At 39.8% G+C, this 26564-nt stretch overlaps 1 protein-coding gene across 1 annotated transcript; it reads left to right on the top strand.

Moving 5' to 3' along the window:
• Window positions 1-9172: 9172 nt before the first annotated feature.
• On the top strand, window positions 9173-26195 carry tbx5a (T-box transcription factor 5a; the record flags this gene model as incomplete). The annotated part of the gene is made up of 8 exons (XM_083930209.1): window positions 9173-9316; window positions 10123-10217; window positions 11501-11620; window positions 12596-12743; window positions 19329-19481; window positions 22849-22940; window positions 24320-24552; window positions 25603-26195. The coding sequence occupies 8 exons, from the start codon at window positions 9173-9175 to the stop codon at window positions 26193-26195; spliced, it is 1578 nt and encodes a 525-aa protein (XP_083786335.1).
• Window positions 26196-26564: the final 369 nt, after the last annotated feature.

The raw sequence follows: 26564 nt of genomic DNA, 5'->3' as shown, positions 1-26564 counted from the left end.
TAAGTCACAAAAGTGATGTTATGTTCCTAATAACATAAATATTGTGATTAAACTGTACAGAAAAAGCTCAACAACAAATGCTCTCAAACTACAGTTTTTTTTTTAACATAAACACAAAAAACATCAAAACCCCCCTCTACCTATCCCACACTTGGTGCATTCCTCCAGCACACCTCTATAAATCAAGCTAAATTGGATAAGTGCGGTTTGGCAGTCCTTAATCTTAACTGGAGATGATGATGTGCAGCAGCTTAGAGACAAACTTATTAAATAAAAATCTTAAAAAGCCCAAAGCTGTTCCAAATTTTCTCGATAAAATGCAATATGTGTGATGTTTTGCTAAATACCTTACACACCCTGCTGTGGCCCAGAAGTATCAGTCACATTACCTTTTAATATGCTTACTTAGTGTAAAGGGCATATTCAAGGAAGCAAGTTAATATGGAAACTGTGTGTTTCCATTTTGTATACTGTATTTGAATTTAGTCTCCCTCTTCTTCTTCTTTGAGGTTTTACAGGAGCTGGCATCCTTGTAGTTGCATTACTGCCATCTTCTGGTAATATACAGCACATCCCCTTTCGTGTTCTGCCTTGCCCACCCCCTCCACACTGTAGAGTAGCACTACGTTTGATTGTAACTCTATCAACACGCTCTGTCTCACTGCTACATTTTTCCTGCAGACATAAGCACATGCTCTATAGTTTAACAATCTTGATATTGTTTGGAACCCAGTTTTCCCACTAGGTGTAAGGCAGATGTACAGTTTAAGATTATTTTATTTTCAAAGTTTAGCAGGGCTTGGATTTTATTTAGCGTTTGTGTTTCATGCCTGTTATGAGCCTGAAAAGTAACTGCCCAGGATTCTGCGTTGTTCCTGGACATACCAAAGACTCAAACAAGGTGAAGGAAATGCTTGATTTATAATTTCTGGATTTGACAGGGTCATAATTTGTGCATTTGAACATGTCAGAGTTGAAGGTACTTTGACCTCACCGAAGTGAGACATGATGGCCCACAGGCATCCCAGGGGTCTGTGAATGTGGACATGGCTGGAGGAGACCACACCACATGATTCCCATGTTCATTACCTCAGCTTGGTAGGTGTCTGGCCAGCTGTGTCTGTGCCGGAGTCAGTGTCTCTGTTATCCTGTGCAGGCTTCTTTCTCTATTATGCATATACCATTTACCATGGTTCAGTTACACCTGCAGCCTCATCACAGGATCTGCCTTTATACAGTATTTACTGACAGGACTTTTCTATGTGGCCATAAGCCCTTAGGGTTATTGTTTTTAGTTTTTTTTTTGTTTATTTTCTTATACACTTGTATCCCAGTTAGTTACCCAAACAACAGTTAATCTGTAATTTTCAATTTATTAAAGTCATTTCATGTGATTATGTCATTCAAACAGGGCATCTGTGCATACATGACATACACATAAAGTGGGTTATCGAATAAACTGAAATAAAGATACAGTACCGGTCTGTAATATAATAAGCAGTACTGCAACATAAACATAAAGTCAACAAATACAACCTAGGGCACTTCCCCATTATATTTTTGTCATAATAAACTATAGAGAACCATTTATCAGTATGAATAGCCTAAGAGACTCAACACTCCAAACATAACTGTAGTGTTAATGTTGCTGCTGTTTTAACAATGAATTAAATTAATTTAATGTTTTATTTTATTCTGTTTAAATCAACGCAAAATGCATGGAGGTATAAAAGTATATATTGACTTTTAAAAAAAACAGCAATTATTTTATGTGGTTTTGTTTTAAATAAAATGCATACATGAAATACTAAGAACACTTTGATTAATAATCATGCCAGTTCATGCATTTATTAAATATTGTATTTTAATTTTCCATTGACTGTACATTTCTGAATGGCCACCTCATGTCATAAGTCATTAGTACCACTAGAGGGCAGCAGAGTACATGATATGCAGTCTAATACACACATACAGTACATCTGCTTCACTCAACTGACTAGCCAATCTGTCAAGATGAACTAGATCCAGATGTGCCAGAATTGTATTAATTTTAATGTCTTTACACTACAATATTCCAAAATACATACTAGTAGTAGATCACTCTTGACCTAATTAAATATATTTTATAATTATAAGATTTCGTAAAAACACATTACCATGAATAAATATATTCCTCTAAACCCACAATACTGGCCCCTTTAGTCTGCTCCAAGCCTGCACAGTTCCACCAAGACCTGTTGGGGGAGGAGGAGGAGGACTGTGAGGTAGAAAGGGGGGGTCATCAGGAAGTTGGAATGCAGGGTCCCTGTGTGTGATGTGATTGTTAGCAGAAACGTGTCAGACCCAAGCCCACCGCCACCAACCCTGAGCCCTCAGCCCTGCTCAGGTTGTGAAAGCAGAGCTCTGTGCGTGAATATGCATGTGTGTGTGTGTGTGTGTGTGTGTGTGTGTGTGTGTGTGTGTGTGTGTGTGTGTGTGTGTGTGTGTGTGTGTGTTTCTGCGTACACACGATATACCTCTTAGCTCTGCACTGCTGTGGAGGCCCAGATACCTTATCATTGCCTTTTCTAGTGGAACAAGGGTAAACTCACTCACGAGGTTGAGGGTGAGGGGAGGGAGGGGAATAAAAAGACTCTGGGCGGGGGGCAGACCGCAGGCCCATGTGTGGCCATGCAGGGTGAAACCATACTGGATTAGGAGGGAGTTTATAACTCTCCATCTTTATGTGGAGAAGCTAAAAGACAGAGGATGGTGGCTGAGTGACGCAGCAATGTGACTGCATCACATTCCAGTCATTATAATGAGCTAACCGGAGTTATCATTGTTTCTATAGCCTTTTGTCACAATGCTCAGTTTTGTGCTTTCAGTCTTGAAGGTCAAACCATGCAATAAATCATAATTTCAAGTACATAACTATATTCTATTTAATGTTTACCTACTGGAAGTTTGGATATGTTTTAGATCAATGGGTTGGGCCTTAAAGGTGCAGTCTGCGTCATCTAATTACATTTCTCTTCATTTGACACTAAAATATTTGCTGAATAAAAACAGTTGAGTATTCATAAGCAACTGAACTTTATCCACACAAGAATGACTCACAATATTCTTGTGTTTATGTTTCAGAAATCGGTCCTAAAATTCACTCAATGCTTATGTTAGACCCATTCACACTGCGGGGTGTGACTGAAAGCACATTGCAAGCAGGAATGAATATATTTCTATATCTTTTAAATAAAAAGACATCAAATTCATACTTATTCTGTCAAATCAGTTGACTCTTTGGTGCCACCTGGAAAACATCCAGCCTTAAAAAATGCTATCTCTGCAGCTATTGTTTTCCTTCTCTCCCTCTGGCTCAGCTTTTAGAGCCAAACTGTGGATGAGTTTTCAGCCACAAACCTCACAGCTGGTCTTTAGTGCGGAGCATCTGGGCATGCTCCCCTGCCTGATCCAGGAGTCCTGGCTGGACTGGTGGTTAGCCACACCAGCGCTTTCACCTGCCTGTCTGCTGAAGTCTCACCAGACTTTAAGCAGCTCTAAACAAGCGGTAACATCAGACCACACACTCAATAGTACTGGACAGCCAGGAGGTAGGGAGTATGTATTTAGCGTGTGTGTGTGTGTGTGTGTGTGTGTGTGTGTGTGTGTGTGTGTGTGTGTGTGTGTGTGTGTGTGTGTGTGTGTGTGTGTGTGTGTGTGTGTGGTGTGTGTGTGTGTGTGGGTGTGTGTGTGTGTAATCCCACATTTAGCTTTTATTCACCTTTTTTCACCCTATTCTTCAACTTAACAAATTACTCTATTTTCTGGCACCTTGTCATTTGCACCTGGATGAGTGAGATTTGTAGTTCTTCAAGAGGAGCCTTTCGTGCCACACAGTGTGCTTTTAAGATTTGACTTTAATGGGCTTTAGACACTGTTTGCATCCAGTGGTTGGATTTTTAATGCTGCAGATTTACAGTGTATAGCAAGAGCAGCGGTGAGACTGTTTATGCCCCCGGTCAGCATATACTGTTGCTTACTGACTTCTGCGGTTAATGCATTGTATGTCTTCCAGGCTACATTTAGATTTTATGTTTCAGGGTAAATACTAATTAGCCAGCATGGTCACGCAACATGTTGAGATTTATTTTATTTTTTTTAGAAGTGAGGACAGGTTTTATGTACTTTACAGCTGTACATAAACAGGTTCTTTGAGAGGCTAACTATATTCTACCATAGAAAGGATTTCATTCAGTTTTGTTTTTTTTAGTGTAGTGAAAGTTATCCACAGAGGCAGGTTTTTGCTCCGTCCTTCATTTTCATCAGTTACATCACTTTGCGTTCCAACACACTTAAATTTCTTTTCACATAATAACTTGGTCTTGCTGAACTTCAGCTGCATTAAACTTTTGACACCACTCAGATGCCCTGTCATGCAGACTACGTTGTAAAAACAATACATTTCACTTTTAAGCAGTAACTGTGTTATTATTATTTTTTCGGATTCCCAGAGAGTGTAAGGGGGCTGCAAATGGGAAATATTATTTGGAGTGCAATGCTGGAATGTATGGTTGTGTGTATGCAGTGTGTGTTTTAATTGGGATTTTTATTTTCTGAGTGATGCATGGATGGCAATTTTTTTGTCTTCCCCTTTTTCATTTCTTTTTACGTCAGTGTACTTTTATTTGCAGTCTTTAGAGCCCATTTGTTTAGTTATACAACTTATTAAATTGGCTTTTGTGTGATCTCAAAATGAGGCTTTTACTAAACTGACCAAATGTATTTAAATGTGATTTTTTTGACAAACAAATGCTATAAAATGTCCCTTGTTTTATCAGTACAGGTTCATTCTAACTGCACAAACTGATACGCGGATAAACTGTGTTTTTTGTATGTGATTTGAAAACGAATTTTATCATAAAGAGATTTAGTTTATAGCGCAATTGTTGGATCCCATGTAGCTTTTTGGTTGCACATCTTATTTTAATAGGTTCGTTAAATGTGCCTTTCTTTTGTGTGAGGAAGTTTCCATGTCGTGGCTGATCATCCGTTACTGGCACACAACTGCTGAACTTTAACCCATCCTACACGAGGCCCATTTATTTTAGAGCGCTTAATTGTAATTTAACATGCATTGTTCTGTCTTTTTTTTATTTTGTCGCTAGATTTTGTAACTCAGAATGCTATTGCACTCATAAAGGAAGACGTTTCACATTTGAAAATAGTTTATTTTCGCATTGTCTATAAATATGTGTCACACTGTATCTCGGTTGAACAGTTGAAACTAATTTTTTTTTTTGCGTTTTATAAATATATACGTCTATTTGTTTGGACACTTTGAATGGGCAACCTATTTAAACGCGCCTCCTTATTTGTTTCAGTGACCAAAATCACTATAAACTTATCTCGCTCTAATGTCATATCTGTAGTTCAGTTTTTCTTCCTTCTTTTTTATTTTTTTATTTGTGTGACGCACCGTTAAGGCGTCTCTTGTTGGAAGCTGCAAGTTCATTAGTGTGGAGCTTTCATGCTGCATCTCAACACCCACCTCATCAGTTTGGGAGGGTTGCCTTTACCATTTAAAATGATCAAAACATTGCGCCTTTTACTTGCTCATTAGGCCTTCTATCCACGTGCTCCTTTCCTCATAAATGATGAGTTTCACTATTTAAGTCTTAGTATTTTGGCACTTTGCGTTTTTATTTGGTAGTCTCCCAACTAAACCTCATGTAGATGAATACAACATCTCGCCTACATGGGTTTTCTTGCCAGTTAGCCATGGCCAGAACAAAACCATGAAAACATAGGATGATACAGAGCGCATATCGATAGCCTGCCTGCAGCTGCTGGACTTTTGACCTATACATTTATATTAACACGGATTATTGAAATTCTAGTTGGATTCATCTTAACCTCCAAACTGTTGTCGAAGTTTTAGAGGGCGGTTTCTTTATCACGTTGACCTTACAGCGCCAGTCTGAAGTGTTCAGCTCATGGCATGTGCCCAATATCTCATCTCATTTATATTTAAACATATACGTTTTTTAATTGGTCATGTGACAGATTCTCTTTTTTTATCGCTCCTCTGATTTTCTTTTTTATATAATTGCAGCTTTTCTCTATTTGCATTTACATTGTCCTTCTCTTTTATTGTTAACTTGCAATAACGCTGTAATGTAGAACAAACTGGAGCTACTCCAAGGACCTTTGGCCAATTTAGGCATGTTATTCATATCTGCGTCTGTATGTATTTATCTGTGGATCATGGTGTATATATATATATGTGTGTGTATATATTCTGCAAAGCCTTCATTATCTGTGTTGATACAGTAATAGAGAAGCACAGGGCTCTGCGTGCGTTTGCGCGTAAAAGACAAAAAAAGTTTCTCGTACCTTTACCAACTCAGCAAAGGATTTGAAACTTTAGAAAATTTTGCGCGAGACCGTTACAGAACGTCGCTGATTTCGTTTTCTTTCAGTCCCTTCAGGGAATGTGTTTATTGATAAGAGGCAAATGACTACAGCTTCAGAGAGAAATGTCCAAATATCCACATTGGATGAACTGTATTGAGTATAGGCCTAAAGACTGAATACCTTAAAGATACTTGTAATTCATCTGGAATAAAATGGCTATTAATATATGGCCTAAAGTATTATGTGTATTATGTTCACCTCCTGCATTCAACAGCGGGCTCGCTGTAAACCTACCCGTTATATCTGCTCAAGACGAACTGACAGTCGCTGATAGACAAACATCCACCTCCTGCTGTGTCTCTGTATCACACCGAACGATGGGGAAATTGACTCCGTGGGCGCGTGCGTAATGAGATAACAGCTAAAAATGCAAATTAGACATTTTATGTGTATGCACACTTAAAAAAGAAGACAATTTAAGCTAGCTTTTGTTGTCATCTCCTGTCTTCCTATAAAGTCAAATATGATGCTTATAGGCTGTGTTTAGTCATTGTTTTCCATTGATCTGGCTATTGAGCGCCATCCACTCAAATGACAGTTCGAGAACAAGTCAAATAAAACCAATAAAAAAGACATTTTGGGATGTTACAATTTAAAAACTACCTTGACGTATACTTTTTTTACGATATGTATGAAAAATTGTTGAAATGCTATTTTTGCAGTGCATGGTTTAGCATGTGATTGCACTGTCACTATAAGGTCAGCTAAAGGCGCGTTTGGTGCCGTCTCTATAGGCGCTGTCGATGCAAATATGGCTCCATAGGTTTTGTTGTGATCTGTCAGAATCGGAAGTCCAGTGACCTGTGAGACGGCTCGCGGAGTACAGACTCAACTTGTGTGAAGCCACAGGCCAAATTTAGCCCAACGTGACTGTCTCAAGCTTCCCAACTAGTTGCGTCTTTTTAGCCTCAAACACTCAGTCGTGGGAGTTATACCGTGCCTTGTTCTGCCCAGGGGAAATGGGACAAGCTCCATTCAAAACATCCAGAAACTGTCGGCCCGTTAATTGGTATTGTTAATTGCCCTGGCACTAATGGAACTAGAAAACATATATGGCCGATTAATCAATTCAGAATTAGTTTATAATATACTTTCGATTATCACTAGAGACAGCATGTTTACCTACAATATGTGGTGATGCATCTGTCAACTACAGATGATGCTTAATAAACGCCATCGTCTGGAGGCTATGGCTGAAGAAGAGCTCGTGCGTAATGGCGCGTGAAGGAGCAAATATCAAATGGATTCCTTCTACCAGACTGAGATTATGGAGAGGTTTAGGAGCAGAGCTGGGGTGGCGGCCTGGAAGGGATTATTATTTGGTGTATAAACCAATACTATTCCTGCGCAGACTGCTCCCCCATCATCCTCCACCACCCACCACCCCCCCTACCCACCGATCTACGTCGCAGACTCCGCTTCCGCTTCGCACGGTTGGTCATTGATGCGCAGTGGAGGGTTGGAGAGGGAGTGAGCGCGCGCGAGAGAGGGGAGACGTAGAACTGACAAGGCAGAGACTGTGTGTGTGAGAGAGAGAGGAGGGGAGAAGGAGGTGACGGACCTGCTCCTCTGGGACTCGGCTACAGCTTTACTGCTAGGTGCTATCACCCGGCTCGGCTCACAAAACGGTCCTCAGCTGTAAAAATGCACAATTAGGCACCGAGCAGCGCCTCGTAGCTGTCACCGTGCGTCGCGAGAATCTCCACGATCGTGGCTCCGCTTGTAGGAAATCTGGAGTAACTGTGTGTGGGAGAGAGAGAGAGAGGAACAGAGGGAGGGGGAGAAGAAGGGTTCATGGATATTCTGTGCAGTTTCATCGAGCGAAACGCCTGGATTATCTGATTTTTTTGGACGAGCCATTAGGACATTTTTACAGACGAAGAAGGTGTTTCTGTGTTGTGCCACAGCCGTTTCCAACTCTAGCCCACGACGTGTTTTGTGTTTTAGGTAAGCTGATCCCGCTCTGATCCGGCTACGTGTATTGTTGTTGCAATTCAGCGGAGTAGGCTATAGGCGACTCTGCGTTGATTGAATCGCTGCTGTCTGCAAAAGTGGCACCGTCCGAGCGTAGATGATTGGGGTTTTTCTCTTGTTGTTCTAGGAGTCTTCATTGTGTTCTGGACATCACCATGTCGCGATACAACAATAACGCTCATGTCTTTTGTTTGGGGGAGATGAATAGGAAATAGTGATTCCTAAAAGAAAACGGGGTTCTGGGGTCGCTTCAAAAGTGCAACCTCATTCTCATTCTTTTAACGTTAGGGATAATATAGATTGTGTATTTCTACTTCCTCTTGTGCAAATAATATCTTTGTTTAGTGCCCAGAATAAAGTATATTTGTGAAGCATCCTGACGTAAGCTGCCCACCCTTTAGCGTATTTAAACAAATACGTTACATTTATTTGCGTTTACTGTGAAAACATTCCGTTTTAAATCAAGTTAGTGTGTCATTATATTGTGTTTTTCTTCCTTGTATAGATGCAATAGTTATTATCCTGTATAGCACACACGGCATGCACTTTCAAAAGTTAGTAACTTTGTGGTCACATATAGAATCAAAATAAAGCGTATCTATGTCCGTGTGTGTGTGTGTGTGTATGAACTTATTCAGATCACTCTAACAGTGTTAAGAAGGAGATCCAGTCTCTCTCTTACACACACACTGACATCTCTGTTTGGGTCTTACAGCTGGGGCGGTAGTTATTCGGAGCTCTGGTCATGGCGGACCAAGAGGAGACTTTTGCCCTTCAAAACTCTCCCGGTGGCTCGGATTCAAGGGAATTAACGACCGATAATAAATCAGAGAAACAGAACGGGACCTCAAGCAAATCCCCATCATCACAGACGACTTACATTCAGCAGGTCAGTATCAGTTCAGTGTGTAGGCCTCACTCTCACTGCTCCAGGCTGCTAACACTCACTCATGGGGTCACGTTCACTGTAACTAAAATGTGCTGTAAGAAATGTTAAAGAAAATTTCTGCCAATGGGATGCAGTAATTCAGCTAATTGTACTTCTTCCAAAGTATATTAACATTATATAAACAGATGAGATAAGATAATAAGTTGTTTGGGGGTGTCTCTTCTCCTACTGAAGCGCTCGTTGTCTCACTGCGTTGTTAAATAAACTGATTTTAGAACTTCTTTGAAACTAAAGTTTCAAAGTAATTTAGGCTTTTTTTCAGACTCTATTGCATGGCTGAATATGAGACTGTGCTCATAAATTTTGCAGAAAAATATGTTAATCGTCAGACATCAACTTTGGCTTTATTATTTTGTATTCAGGTCATGTTTTTAAATGTGTGTGCGGAGGGCCCAACGGGTATAACACTACAGAATGGTTTCCAAACCTTAAATTACTAAGTATAGTGACTCAAGGATTGCATTGTCACCAAATGCCCTACATTATTTTTGTTTAGATATACGTGCACAATACATGTTGTGTATTGTTTTTGCATATTTGTTGTTTTTGCATGTTAACTGAAAAAAAATACATTCGACTGGCAGTTATGAATCCCTCTTTGGTAGCTGAAAACGTGTTTTTGACAACATTTGACCTACACAGAAGGCCTCAAAACCGTGTTTGACACCTATGCGTAAATTTGAATTAGGCGTATTATTACAGCGATCCTGTGAGCACTCTGGGTACTAAGATGCTTTATTTTAAAGGGAATGGAGGGGATAAAAGTGTACCTGCACGAGAGGGAACTCTGGACGAAGTTTGACGAGGTTGGGACGGAGATGATCATCACCAAAGCCGGAAGGTAAGAGGACAATTTAAAATATATCATGACAGGAAGCCACCAATCGGAAAAAGAGGAGGCTTATTGACTGCTGCCTGGTGGCTGATGGGGCTCCTAACGCAATTGTTTTAAATTAATTGTATGTAGGCCTAGAATTAAAATGCAGCATATTATAGCCTGTACGTCCTGGTTGGATTTTCTCTTGCGTGAGGATGTTTTGAAATATACGCTATGAGGAACCACAGAGAAAACACTGAGCATCTGGTGGACGCTTTAGCTCTGTAACACCACCAGCGCATATAGTCTACACTTTAGTCTGGGTGGCCCTGTCGGGGGGGAATGCAATACCATCGACCAATCAGCCTGATAAAGCACAAAACTGTCCTCCGGTGTAACATCCTGCTGAGTCTGTTTTTTTTTTAACTCAATATCTCTTTAAATTCAGTAGAAATAAACTCATTGTAGTAGCATATGTTCTGCCCTTTTGCAAACACTCCGTGTGATTTTACGCAAACACGTATTGTGTGACAACACTTGTGCAGCAACATGTTTTGCAGGAGCTGAACATGTGTCTCGCTGCCATCTCCACAGTTGCCCCCAGACTGCATCCAGTCAAAATAGCGCTCGTCTGCAGAGTGTGAACTTGCATATATGCATGATGACCGTTGGTGTCTGCTCATGTATGTCAAATTGGCCGCTGGTGATGAATATTTAACACGGCTACATTTCATTGTGCGCTCCGGTGCGGGCAGAAGCCAGTTGTTTTCACACAGCTACATAGAGTCTCCATTATATCCCCGTCAGTGATTTCTCTCCTGTTTTTGGCGTTACATGACATTACACAGCAGCTTCATTCGTCCTCAGCCCATCCCCTGGGCTCGTGAGACTTCTCAGTATGTGTTTTTGTTTCTATAATATGGCAGCTACTAAATATCCAAATGATTTACTACACAGATTTTTCAAAAATAAAATGTGTCCCACTGTGAGAAACGTTTTTTTTTAGGTCTCTCTCAGACCAAACGCCTTTACCTCTGGCAGAATTAAGGCATTTATTTGACATTTTAAACCATCCCTCTTGAGCTGACTCTACGTATTAGAATGTAATTTGCAAATTGGAATAATAAAAAACAAGAGTCATTAACTTCATTCTGAAAACACATTTGTTTTCATTGTGTAAAAGTCTGTAATGCATGTTTGTGCCCGCTAAACGTTTAAAAATCATGTCAACATATTTTTGCATGCATGTGTGTTGTTTTTTTTTGCCACAGTTTGAGCATCATGCACCGTGTTTTGTTCTTTTACAGGCGAATGTTCCCCAGCTTCAAAGTGAAGGTCACGGGATTAAACCCCAAAACTAAATATATTCTACTCATGGATGTTGTACCTGCTGATGATCATCGATACAAATTCGCCGATAACAAATGGTATGTAAAATATAACACACACAAATATATTATGGGGACTTTTTTCAGCACTAACAAACGTTATTTCAATTTTACGCGCAAAATAATGGAGGTGTTGTTTTAAGGGGTGGAGTTACTCTCTCTCTCTGGAGTTAATTCCAACATGACATTTTATATTGTTGTCATGATGGATGAGAATCGGAAGTGAATATATTAATTTCCAGAGAATTATGAACTGTGCATTGTCTAATGCTTGCCAAGAAACGTTGTCAGCAGGGAGAAGTGTTTCTATCCGAGCTGCTGAATGAACGTTGATGACTTTTCCTATATAGCTATACCAGCCTATATGTGCACTGCAACAAGGCTGCCTTTCACAGTGGGGCATACACATGGTTATTTGTTTAGTGTCATGTCGATCTCTCTAACCTTGGTCAGGAATGCCTTGTTTGGGTCAGCGCCTTTCAATGAGGGGATGCTTAAAGAGGATAATCACATGCCAATACTGCCGATAATGACCTGTCCAAAGCATGTCCTGGAACTAATTCTCCTCTTGATCTAACCATGTTAGAAAACAATGTCTACCAGCTCTAATCTGACCTCTGACCATCTAAAACCAACTTCTCAAAGTATTTATATATAATTATCATGTGTTGTATTTCATTTAAAGAAACCCTAATGCAATGTTTTGACCAATGGTGGCCTCGGCGTTTGTGCGTAATTGTCTTGGATGATCTTTATAAAGCAAATTTCACCAGAGTTAAAGCTAAGCAACAGTGTCGCAATTTGTCTTTTTCTATTTTATATTCCCTACATTAAGTGCAGATTTTCCCTCCGCATGATATCAATTTCTTGTTAATAAAAGTATAAACGTGATGCGGACATGCTGTCTAATAAACTTTTTACCACTGAGAACCACTTTAGCGCATGCATTGCTGATAGCTGGCTTATGGCTGTCAGTCCGAGGTGTTACAGTGTGACTGTGTTGCTGCAATTCAGGTCTGTGACCGGGAAGGCAGAGCCCGCCATGCCCGGCAGGCTCTACGTTCATCCCGACTCTCCCGCCACGGGGGCGCACTGGATGAGGCAGCTCGTCTCCTTCCAGAAGCTGAAACTGACCAACAACCACCTGGACCCGTTCGGACACGTAGGTGCCTAGGCTTATCATATATACTATTTAACCACATGTCTGTGAATGCTGCAGCTGCTGCTGCATTGAAGGAAATTATTTTTTTTTGCTTGGTGTGTTGCTCAGTGGCTTCAGCGGGGAGGATTGTCTCCTCTTTATCACCCTTTACAACAATTGTCCCTCGTTTAAATTCAAAACTTCGTTATGCATTTGTATGTGAATTATTATTTAATTGCTACAGTTGTTATCTGGAGCATTATTTAATTTAAAAGTGGTACGTTTTAAGTTTAGTTATTACATTTAAATGTTTTGTTAAGACCCATATTTGAATGATCATCCATGTACACAAGATTAGCTTCGATTCGATTTAACTGTGTTGCTTTTGCCCAACATCAACGATTGCGTCTTAGAGTTTAAAGCTTATGATTTGAAAAAAAAATGTAAAAGATACAACTGCCCCCCTCCTACTTGCTTGTAAAAAAGCGTGATTTGCAGCAATGTCGAGAATGTAGTTACACTTCCACAACACGTTTTTTTCTACTTTCTTGCTCTAATGTTTTGCACTTTCCAACCTCCTCTATTCTGAAATAATGTCTTCGGGTGCACATGGCTGAAGAAAGGAGGTAGACTTTTTCTCAGAATATTTAAACACGCGAGGATACAGTTTATTATGCATGTGGATTTTTCTTTGCTGCTGTTGCGAAGTAAAACATGTAATGCAAATGATGGCTTTTAGTGTTTAATTTAAAACAAAGACAATAATATAAACTGTTTTTTAACTGTCAGGCGAATGTTTTTTGTTTTTAATCTAAAAAAAAACTTTTGACTGACAGTTTTGATTGATTTGTTGTGTTTAATTCTTATTTGAAAACATAGTTAAAACCAAGAAAGATGAAATTATTGGACAATGGAGCTGCAAGAAAAATGAAAAGCACAGGTTTAATTCAAGTAATGCCTTTTGTAAAACAAAAAACAGGGAGGTGACGTTGCCCCACATACACTTTAATCTCAAAGAAATACATGAATAAAGGCTTTGGCAAGGTGAATTTACATTTTAAAAACTACAAATTTTCTCCTTACGATGCACTGGCCCTCACAATGAAAACCATTTAATACAGTAGCCTATATGTTCTGATAAGAGTCCCTGTGCTGTTCAGAGAAAGCGGCTGTTTATCAAAAATTCTTCTTATCAGCACACAAAATCATTTGGATTTAGACTCTTTGCCATGTTGATGGTAAAGTAGAATAACATATTTGGTTCCAGTGTCCTCTTTTGATACTTTTTGTCACCCGGGTTTATTATAGAAACCCCTAGATGCATTTAAGTTGTAGACCTCCTGGAAGTCAGCCTAAGTAGAGGGGAGCAGTGGAGCATTCTCTTAAGGAAAAGGAAAAAGGCAATTGCACCCCCACCCACCGTCTCCCTCACCAGTTAGGGACTGTATGGTACCCATTTCCTAACTTTAACTCCTCATTAATCTGCGCCCCAGGTTTTTGTGATTCCTGTCTTACCCCAAAACACAAACATTGCTTACTTCATCAACAAATGGGCCAGTTGGCGTCAGGTTTTCATAAAATTCTAACCCGATGGGCACACTGAAGCCAAATTAGATGTCTTGTTGAAGAAACGGAAAAGTCACACAATTAGCTTTCTTACTAATGAGCCCAGTCATTAAAGGGAAAACGATTATGAGGTTGGCAGAAGGTACATCAATAGCTATTGTGGTTTATTATGTGGAAAAACACAAGACATTGAATTTAGTTAGAAATTATTAAAGGTGCTAATGTCGATTAGAGGTGTTAAGCTGAATACGGTTCAAATCTGTAGTGAGGGATGATGAAATGGATGTATTTATGTTGCTTTCCATAAATGTCATTAAGAGGCTACACTAAAATATGCAGTCTTTTTTATAATGTTATAATGATAATGTTTAATTTATTCCAATCTTCATTCCCATTAATTGCCGGGTGGCCATTATTTACATAGTTGCAGGTACTCAGTTTGATGATGAATCTAAATGAGACTGTACATGCGTTACTACACACACAAGCCACTATCTATCCACATGGCACCTATGGCGTTTTCTACCTTGCCAAAGCCCAGCTGGTGAAATGAAACTGGAGCTCTGTAGGAATGTGAGCAGTGTTGTAAATTTTGGGTTAAAGTGCATTTTTGATTGGTTGCAGTGGTTCCTGGCTCACCCTCTTTCGTGCTGGGAGACAGCACCCTGGGATTCATAAATGAAACGCTGGCCAGAAATATATTCCATCGACTTGTTGGTCCAGCTGGTTGAAATAACTTGTAGATGATTTATAATTACAAGCAGTGAGACACGAGACCAAAACATATTGCTGATGTAGAATGGACCAATTTAGGATGGACCTGAAGTAGTCGTTTCGCCTCTAGAAATGTCTGGTAATTAAACACACGTCAGTGGACTCGGCTCACCGGCTCAGGACTGTTGTGAAGGAGAAACAAGGGAAGCTGAGCCCCATGGCAGTGGCGTACCCAGGACGTCAGGGTGGGGGGGCCTAGTGAACATTAATGAATGACAGGTGATCAAAATGTTTGCGAAAGCCATGTTAGCATCCGTTGTAATTATTGTATTTAAGGCCTGACTGTTTTCACATTTAATAATAGAGCATTAAGCTAAAAGTACCATGCTGACCACCCACAACAACTAAAGTTTACAGCACTAACATGCAGCTGCCATTCAATTCCGTTTTCTATTCCACTTCTTCACATCTCTGGGAAGTTGTGTTTTTTTTTTTTAACATGTCTTTTATTAATCAGTAATGGTCTGAGACTAGGGTAGCAAAATTAATCTGCTTTTAACACAAGGTACTTTAGTTTATTAGTTTATCTAAGAGGGGCCATGCATAATACACTGAGCCAGATTTTGGTATAGCTAATTTACATATGCAGTTGATTACTTTGCCTTAAATAATGTAAATTGCAATATGAATATCAATAAATCCTTTAATTGAAGGAGTACTGAACACAGACATCAATTTATTTAATCAAAAAGAAACATGCTGAATCAAAGCCAACATTTCAGCTTTTGCCCTCATCAGCGGCCAAACAGGAATAGTAGGTTGAAAAAAAATTTTTTAATACATTTTCAGTGTTTGTATGCAGTTAATTCCTGTAAATGTTTTTGTTTTTATTCAAATGATACATATGTCAACAGGTTGTCTCCTACATTTTTGTATAGAAATGACTTGAAATGTGAAGGAATTGGACAGACTAACTTTTTGAAATGATTTTGACAGCTTTACTTTTATTGATATGCTGAGGGAGAAGATTGGCTTGCGTGGTTGTCGTGGATATCTATTGGACGTATATGTGCACAATATAACACAATAGGATGTTTCAGTGACATATATGATCGGATCATATGTGTTGTAAAATTTTCAAATCAGGCTACTCAGTCTTAAAGTAAAGGTCAATTTTAAGCTATTTGTACTTGTTTTCTTGAGTGTGTCATTTTAAGCCACTTTATGTTTACACCATTACATTTCAGAAGGGAAATGTACTTTTCAATGCATTACATTTATTGAAAAAGTTTACTACAGTTTAGTTAGTAGTTATTTCAGCAGCATGAAAGTATTTAAAAAGAGAGCTTCACTATGACCATCTGCAGGAAGTGCTGCCTCCTGAATACATCAGTAATAATAACCCATTAATATTGTATATACCGTATATAAGGTAGGGTCCATTCTGCATAAGAAGTACTTTTATATTTGATACTGAAGTACATTTGCTGGTAATACTTCAGTTAAACTTAAAATGCAGTACCATCACTACGTAAGTACCTTTCCTTTGTAGCATGTTAGTAAAGGGTATAAATACTAAAGCACTGCACTACAGTGCTAGTTTTTTTCTCTCCTGTATTTGAATTCATCATAATCATTTTTTTTTTCCAATGTTTCATTTTTTTTGCTTTGATCTCCCTCTCAACTCCTGGAATATTTTTCTGTTATTCATCTCCCCCCTTAATTTGCTCCTGCACTCGTCTCCCAGTCTTCCCACAAATGTTTTGGCCAAGAGGGTGGAGTGTGAGGATCACACTGTTTATATTCGAATGGCAGTGTGCGATGAGCAATAGATGGTGGTGTACAAAGCCTGCTGATCCCGAGGCTCGGGGAAACTCTCTGATGTGGTGGAACTTGAAAGGAAAGGGCAGCGGCTCGAGACCCAAAGTGATCCCTCACTATCACTAAATACTATCATCCAGAGGCTGGGGGGGGCAGAGATACAGGGAACCAGGCAGGGCAGCGGCTGGGCCAGGGAGACGAGGTGCGCGCTGGGGCCCCAGTGGGTGGTCCACAGCAACACCCCACCCCCCTCCACACACACACACACACACACACACACACACACGCACACGCACACACACACACACACACACACACACACGCACGCACGCACACAAACACACACACACACACACTCACACACACACACACAGGACTTTGGGAACCCACAGTCATTGGACCATGCTGTGCACCAGGGTTAAATGTGCATTTAGATTTGAACAGGCAACATCTTTAGCATCTAAAACCATTTAGAGTGGTGGTTGACGTATTTGCATTGATGGGATTGTTGTTGTGGTTTGTCCAATCTTGGACGCATTTCTGCAGACCTCAAGTAAGCCCTTAATGAATGCATGCATGGGAAAATGTTTTTGTTTAACCTACTTTTTCTCTGCACTGTGGCTCTTTCACTGAACGGTTAAGCCTAATTTACAAATCCAAACAGAATGCTAGTGCTGCTTGATAGCTGGGACGTGCGGTTATTTTTTTTTTTTATTTGCACAATAACATGTCTTCTTTACAGCACAGGAACCACTACCATCCCGCACTTAAATATGGACACCAAAACAGAGCTACCATGAAATACAGCATTTCATTTCTCTCAGCCTGAAGACTCAGTTTCGGCAAAACTATGCTCACTAGATCAAAGTATGCAGCCGTTAGAACCCCTTTATTGCAAATAGTTGTATTTATGGTGAATTGTAAAATTTGCAAACGCTGCGTTTCCATCTGCAAGTCATCCTCTCTTCAACGGCCTGCTTATCTAACCAAAGTGATACACTTAGCTGATATTGCCTGCACAGGGTCAGTCACTTCCATTAAATCATCTTGCATCTACAAGGTGCATGGTAGGCTGCAGAAACCCATTTTTACCCAGTTCCTACCCATTGCAAAAACCTATTGTAGCATGAAATAAGATCAAGTTCAACTGGGAACTGATAATGGATGACTATTGTATCGTCTATGTAAGCTTCTGTGGTTCACTTGTCTCTAAGAAAGGACTTGGAGTTATGACTATTTAATGCTATAGGATGCCCCCACAGGTACTGGAGGTCAGGGTGATCCCTTGTCTCTTCTCATGCTGGCAGTGAAAGGCAGGTACAAAAACAACCTTTAAGATAACAGATAGGAGGAATGCCTTTGGGACAGAAAGCTGGGGGGTAGAGAGAAAAAAAAAAGGCAGAGGGAGAGATGAATGGGGGGTGGGGGAGGAAAAAAAGCCCCTTTTTTCAATTTTTAAATGTAAGTGGATCCGATGAAAATAAAAACCATTAGATTTCCTCAAGGCTGGTGACCATGACTCCCATGGTCCGTCAAGACAATTAGACTTAAGAACCACGGATGAGAGGGCCTCAAAAGAGAAGTTCAAGGCTCAAGTTCAGCTGTGCGGACCGCGTCTTAATGTCGCCAAGCTAGCCACGGGTAGTCATCAATTGGCATAAACTAGGTTAGTCAGGTTAGAGGGGCACCAAGAGAGAGGGACATGCTTATGCCGTCCTATCAATCTTCTGGGTCTGATAATAATCATCAATTTAGTACTGTATCTGCAAACATGACAGTAATGACTTTGGTGTTGCATAACAAGTGTTTTCTTTTTCTTTGACAGAAAAAAAGTTCATATACATCTAAAAAAAAAAAAAAAACAAGCATACACATGGCCCACTTTTATTTGAAATATTTATGCAAGCAATAAATCTTTCATTACATTTTGTAGTGCACTATGTTTCCCCCCTTTTTTAGTCATTTGTCCAAAAAAAGCATATTTATGGAGTTTGACTGAATCCTGATTCATCTTAATTGAATCTATTGGGCCTCTGTGAGATTAATGAAGTATATTGACTTGACCTGTTAGCTGCCAAGCCTTTTCCTTGTTTGTTTCTTTTTTGTTGTGGTTTCATGCACAAATTATGCCAATACACTTCCTCACTTTCTTTTGCATTGAATGACTTACTTTCTATTGTAGCCCGTATGCTCGCCTTTGCTTTTTGTACATTTAAGATAAGGGTCCTAGAACTTAATCCTAAATGGATTGCAAAGCATATAGGCTTTGTCTAAAGATGTGGCAAGCCATGAACAATAATAACCTTCAGAGCAACAAACGGTTTTGATGCATGCAGTTTATAAAGGATACGAGGAAGTTTACATGTTTTAAATTACAAACTGCTGCAAAGCGTCACTCCATGCAGCTCTTGTCTCTTCTGCAAGGTTTATTTTTTAGAAACGGTGTTTCGCTGTGGTGGTAGGTAATGCATGTTAGTGATGGTTCCACTTTGTCTTTTTTTCTAGATCATACTAAATTCGATGCACAAGTATCAGCCGAGGATCCACATAGTGAAGGCAGATGAAAATAACGGCTTTGGTTCCAAAAACACGGCCTTCTGCACTCACGTCTTCCCCGAGACGGCCTTCATCGCGGTCACGTCCTATCAGAACCACAAAGTAAGTCCTTCGTTGGATGCTTTTGTTTTGTGTTTTTATTGCAGTCTGTGACATATTGTGACAGCTACGTTTAATTCACGGCGTATACTATAAGACGACTTCATTATAACAGTGGATTAAACGTGTCAAACACGAGAAAACGCTGCAGAAATACAAACCGACCGACATATTGCATATTTTAAAAAAAAAATGTTACAGAAAATGCTGAATAAAGCAAAGGCCTAGTTTCCATACTGATTCAAAAATAATAGTAATTAAAAAAAATACGCCTAATAAAAAAGTAATGACTTTACACGAGGTTGTTCAACTGTTCAACGTAATTTTGCGGAACTCTGACGTCAAATTGTATCTGCAGATTGCAATGGGGAAAAGGGAAGGCGCTGTTTTCTGTGAGGTTGAAGTAAAGCCTTGTCACTGTCAGCTGAACATCTCTGGTATCACATTGAGTCACTGACAGACGAGAGAAAACTTCAGATACCCGACTAGACGACGTCTGGCCTCCAGAGACTTTTTCCAAGTTCCAGGCCTGCAGCGCTTTGTAGAGCGAGACAAGCTGCAGATAAACCGGATAAAGCCCAGTGGGCCTACCCTATGAAACAAATTAACAAGAGAGACTCAAACGACGCACACTTATAACAATATCTCATAATATTAATAATACGTTTAGGTGGTTATTAGTGATCAGAATGAAACAATCAGTCGTGATGCAACCCGGCTTATTTGCGAGCCTCTGCTGAACAGAACATGGCTAGAAATCCATTATGCAACACGTCACGTTACATGTTACACACGTTCAACCTGTTGCGATGTTGTTTTTTAATTGTCCCTGACAAATAAACTAATGAATACGTTAATAAATACTTCGATATAGTATAGGTTTGTTGTGTGGTGTTTTTAGCCAATTGTAGCGTTGCATAAAATCACAGCGTGTACATTTATTGATTGTCATATTACTAGATTATCTCTAGGTTATTATTTATTTTTTTTTTCATTAAAATAATCCTCGACGTATTGGTGATAGATGCGTAACATAGCGTTTTTTAATTGTAATATAATAGGCGATACCGACCTTAAATTGTAATGTATTTAATGTGATTTATACTCGCTTTACATTTTCGCTTTTCTGCAAATGCTTGTTTTGGTCTTGTAGTTTCATGCAACGAAAATTAATTATTAATTATTAATTAAAATGGTTATTGCTTACTTGAGTGCGTAAAAGCTGCCAGTCTGAAATATTTCCTTCTTTTTTCCACAACATTTTTATTTATTTTTTTAAAGTTAGCCTATATTAGAATGAAATGAATGTGTGTTTTCTTGAGGCAGGCGGCCGCTCAGTTGTTTATCACTTCAGTTAAAACTTGGGGGGTAGACGCAGAAATAAAACTCAATATTTACTTTGCAAAAAAAAATTCTGGGGAAATCTTGGGAATACAGATATGTGTAAACAGCGTCTGTTTAACATCATTTGACCGTGTAGGCCTATATGCTCTTAGTTTGGGGAATATGGGAGAGAGGGGCGAAGGCTCATAATGTCCCCGCAGCCAATCCGACGTCTGCGCGCCTCTGGGAACAGGAAGCACGAATGACCGCCATGCTGTAGAAACCATTCATTATTTTCAAACATGTTATTGGGGGGCCGAGATCGTAACCCCGGGCTAATTATTGGGGCTTTCCAGACCTGCAGAAAAACAAGCATTTGTGATTTGCAGGCAGTTTGCCACAACTGTCTAATCAAACAGTCTCACATCTGCCAAAGCAATATGTGCTGAAGGCATGTGTCCAATTCACCTGTTTGACTCTCAGCTAATGAAAACGGCCCACGTCTCTAGTCGCAAGTCTTTTCTGTCACTGCTGTAATTAAAACAATATTCCAACTGCGTTTTCTGAAATGATGGTATCTTTAAGAATACATATTTTTTTCAAAGTGAAAAAATAGAGGCCAACTCCACTCACTTTTATATTTAAGTTATTGAATACATTTTTAGGTGAAGCACTTAAAAATACTTCTATTGGCTAAAAGAGCCATAAGCGTCTGGACATATGTTTCTGTAGGCCTTCATTATTTTAATGAGCATTTTTGACACAGTCTAGTTAAACTGCAGTCTTTGAAGAAGGGATTTTTCCCGATTGTCTTGAGTCTACTCCCAAATTATTTTTAGCAGCATTCATATTCTTTGATCTGATTCCTTTCTCTCAGTGCAGCCAGGAGAACTATCACTATCACTTCAGAATGAGTAATTATTTGTCTTCTTTAAATGCTTCAGAGGGTTAAAAAAAAGAAAAGAAAAAAGACCCAACTCTTTTATTCTAACTTAAAAAAAAAAATTAAACAAAATGTAAATGCTGTGCCAGGCTGTGTGCATTAACAAGAAGCTAGAGAAGTGTCACACGAGAGATTTTACAAGGTTTGGTGAGAGTGTCAGCCAGCGTGCAGACAAACTCCCAGTCTTGTCAGAAAGCTGGAAGCACAAAAGGGCTGCCAACTAATTACCTGCCAAAAACCACTGCTCATGAGAGGGATATCCCTGGATTGTGTTTAACCTCTCTGGGATTAGCTTGCTGTTTCAGGGTGTTTCTCTGTAAATATCACACCAAAAAAAGTGTGAAGACATTTTTACCCAAGTATAATAAATCACATTATTTGCATCTGTTGAGCACACGCCAACTATCTTTTAAGCCAGAGTCCATCAAATGTAACATCATAAATTATGCATTGAAATATGTCAAATTACTGAGACATGCTGTTATTGAATTGTTTCGTTTAGGATCCCTAAATGCATCTTAGGTTTCTGGAATTGTGATGTATTATTTCATTCTCTTGGGAATCTTGTGAGTAGTTATGCATCCAAAAACACTTCAAAACTGGGCTCTACAAAAACATGTAGTAATACTGTCATCAAGTCAGCCTCAAGCTGAAGACTTGTCTATTGTAAGAGTTTAGGGGATACTGAAATTCTGCATTTTCTTGTTTCAAAGGTCCCATATTGTAAAAAAAAAAATATATATTAAAAAAAGCTTAATTTCTTTGTTTTTTTAATTATAAAGCAGGTCTAGGTGCTATCCAAATACTGTGAAAACAATCCAACTACTACCAAAATGCTCAATCTACAGAGAAATGCCCACATCCTGTATTCAGAATCTGTGCCTTTAAATGAGACATGCGGTAAAACGTTTTTTGTTTTTTAAATAGTTATAGTAGAAACCCAAAATACAAGTATGAACCGGAAAATTAGCACAATATGTCTGCTTTTTTTAGGACCAAAAAAACAACAATGTGCAACTCATTAAAATACTACATAGTTGAGTTGAACAAATTGCTTTTATTGTACGTAAGCCAATACTAATTAAGTGCTTTTTGCTGTTTTAGATAACCCAGCTGAAGATCGAGAACAATCCATTTGCTAAAGGCTTTCGTGGAAGTGATGACATGGAGCTGCACCGGATGTCCAGAATGCAAAGGTAGCTATAGAAAAGTTTTTAAATCGGTCTGTTGTTCATTTCGGAGCACATGTACATATCTGTGTTTGTCATAATCTGGTGCATTGATTGATATGTGGAAACACTGACACAAACTGAATGATGTCAAATGAGTAGATAGATGTTGCAGGGATTACTGACATCCTGGTCATACTGTCACTTAACAAGCCCCACTTTAATCTTTCAATCGTCCAAACACAAGCCAGTTATGAGTGTTATTTTCAGTGAGTGTTATTTTCAGTGATGTAAGTGTACTTCTTGATCCTCAGCCCGTTTTCATGCTGAAGACTTTTATGGCTGATCTGGCAGAACCTCTGAGACTGCAACATCTCCCTTCCACACAGCTCTTTTCTACCAGGATGTTCCAACTGCTTAGTGCCTGATGCATGTGTGTGCGTGTGTTGAACTGTATTGCCTTGGTCCGGCAGCCAACGACCACATTGCTCTCTCTCTATTATTCAGTCCAGATGAGGCATGGAGCATGTATCCGTACTGTGTAGAAACACATTTTCAAAGGAGAATATCTGGTTTTGAAACTCACTGCCCGCCCACTCCCCCTTTGGGCAACCAATACAACCGTATGTATTCAAATGTAGAAGTCCCAGATTTGAAAGAGCCAAAGGGATTTTCCTCCTCAATTTGGAGGGTGCTAAAATCCTGCCTCCTTCCCATAAACCTTTACTCTGAGCCAGAATATCGGTCTTTGTAATTAAGAATTTCAGATTAATGTCAAGGTTTATGCTGTGGAGAATAATCCATGGAGATCCAGGGAGAGATTTCTGTACTTTCAAGTACATTTTAAAAAATACACACACACACATGATTGTATCAGGCACACATTAAGTTACTTTAAGTAGGTGCATTGCCACAATTTAATATGATGTTTTAAGTGAAATGTGTTTCACCTATCAAAACTTTAAAATATATAGAGCATGGTGAGAGCCCAAACCACACTATCAATCTTACATGCCATTGTCCAATCCTTCCGAGTACAGTAAGCTATGCACGTCTGCTCTTGGTTACAATGTTGAAGGGAGAGCTTATTGCAAAACCAGGTCACTGTTTCAACTGAGAAGATCCCTGAAATCAAAGAAGCAAAAGTAGCAATATGATGTATTGATGGATCCTGTGGATTAATAGGAATGAAGTACATGCTGGCGTTCTCACTGTTAATGGTTTTCCCAACAGGAGCCTCTCACCGTCTGCATCCTAAGTGGGTGTGAATGTATTTTAGAACTGATCTTAGGATGATTCAAACTGTTTATAAATAAACTATTATATTTACATTCTTCTTTCAGTTTCAATGCAGATGATTTCTAACAACTGTATTTGTGTGTTTGTGTGTGTGTGCCCGTACATAGTACCAAGGAGTATCCAGTAGTGCCTCGCAGTACCGTGCGACAGAGAGTGGGTTCCAGCCAGAGCCCATTCAGTGGGGAGGTCCAGGGCATGGCTAACCCCAGCGCTCTAAGCTCCCAGTACTCCCAATGTGAGAACGGGGTCACAAGCACCTCACAGGACATGCTGCCTCAGTCAGGCTCCTACCCCGTGCCACATGAGCACGGCCAGGAGTACCACTGCATCAAGAGGAAAGGTAGGAGACAAATATGGGAGACTCTGATGTATCAAAAATAAGATTAAGTATTTACAGCAGTCAGTATCCATATCCATTGATGTTAATGCTGTGGCTATATTGCAGCTTTAGCTCTCTTTGCAAGCTAAGCCTTTTTAATTAACACACACATTAACTAAAATTAATTAAAATATAAATATCCCTGATTTTGCTAAAACTGACTACAATTTTGTATGTGCAATCCTCTGCCAGACAGTAGTATGTAAATCATCCAAGCAAACAATAATCTACTATTTGATTATTTACATAGCATGTAAATGTGCATTTTATAACGCTTGTATATTAGTTTTCCATGATTAGCATTTCATAATTTAACAGACTCTTAAGACAAGGTCTGTCTATGTTAGTGACATGGAGTGATTGCACATTATTACTTTACAGATTGCAGATTGAGGTGCTATATAAATACTGTGCAAGATATCAAATTTCTCAATCCACAGAAAAATAAACACAGCCCATATTCAGAAACTCAGAACCTTTAAATGAGCCGTCAGGATTTCTGTATGGTTGTGATGTCACGACCATACTTTATATTCATGGAAAGAGCCACTAAAGTGCTGTTACAGTCATTCCCCAACCCCACAGATGAGCAGAGATGTAAAAGAGCAGACTGGGCTTTTCCGGGAGGGAGGCTTAAAGAGACAGGCACTAAAACAACACTTCAATACACCGTTCCTGTCTGCTAACAGATCCCTGTGCTCCTAATGGCATCTGCCAGTTTCCAACAACCTGAAGAAAAACAACCCATTTAGAGTCGAGGAGTCTCTGGCGCAGTGTAAAAAATGTAAAACTAGGCAAAGCTGGTCAAATATGAATCAATATTCTGTTACTAGGTTCACAGTTTGATCGGGTTCACAAGCAGTTATTGACACTGTGTCAGACTGGTTGTCGGTCAGGTGCAGTGGATCTAGCAGAGACATAACTGTTCAACCTGAAAATGAGCATAATATGGGACCTTTAAAGAAAACCGTTGAGTACCTGTTCTTTAACTCTCTGTAATTCTACCCGCAGTGGAGGATGACTGTCACTCAGGTGAACACAGCTATAAGAAGGCCTATCTGGAGAGCTCGTCCAGTGAGGAGGACCATTACTACCGTCCTGTTGGCTATGCCCAGAGCCTTGGCTTGGCTGGCGGGCCCTACCGCAGTGAATCCAGCCAGCGGCAGGCCTGTATGTATGCCAGTGCCTCGCAGGGTGCTGAGCCAGTTCCTAGTTTGGAGGACATCAGCTGCAACACTTGGGCCAGTGTTTCACCCTATGGGAGTTGCTCCGTCACCACCATGCAGCCAATGGACCGGCTGCCCTACCAGCACTTCTCGGCTCACTTCACCTCAGGGTCTCTGGTGTCCAGACTTGGCGGGGTTGGGGGCCACGCCTCTCCGCAGCTGGGAGATGGCCACCACGCAGCCATGTATCAGAGCTCCATGACCCACCAGACTCTGGGCCGCCAGTGCAGTCCTGGGGCTGGGATCCAGTCGCCAGCAGCAGGCCTACAGGGAAACGAGTACCTTTATACACACGGCATACCACGTACACTATCGCCACACCAGTACCACACTGTACATAGTGTCAGCATCATGCCAGAGTGGAATGAGAACAGCTAAAAGAGCTTTGTTCACACTTGAAGGAAGAAAGGAAAAGGAAATAAGCAAAGAAGGACCAAAATAAGGCAGGGTTTAGATGAATTTATATTTATATTTTTAGAGGATGTGTTGCTGATTGACGTAATCAGTGTTGGTTCACTGACAGCAATGGATATCGATAAGATGATGTTGAAATAGGAAAGCAAGCATCTTATCACTTAACTTGTTGTGACAGCATCTGCACTTATAAGCAAATAACATTAACATGAACAGAGAAGCTGGATCAGAACATACAAGACTGTGCAAGTGCAGAGAAAGTGAATAAAGTGGAAATTGGCACAGGACAGAAGAACACAAAATGCTTCAGATGCTTTGCCAGCAGTTCCCAAG

Source organism: Echiichthys vipera, assembly GCF_963691815.1.
Source record: "Echiichthys vipera genome assembly, chromosome: 16".
Taxonomy (NCBI): Eukaryota; Metazoa; Chordata; class Actinopteri; order Perciformes; family Trachinidae; genus Echiichthys; species Echiichthys vipera.
Note: the sequence above shows the minus strand (reverse complement) of the source record. Positions and strands in the feature narration are given on the sequence as shown.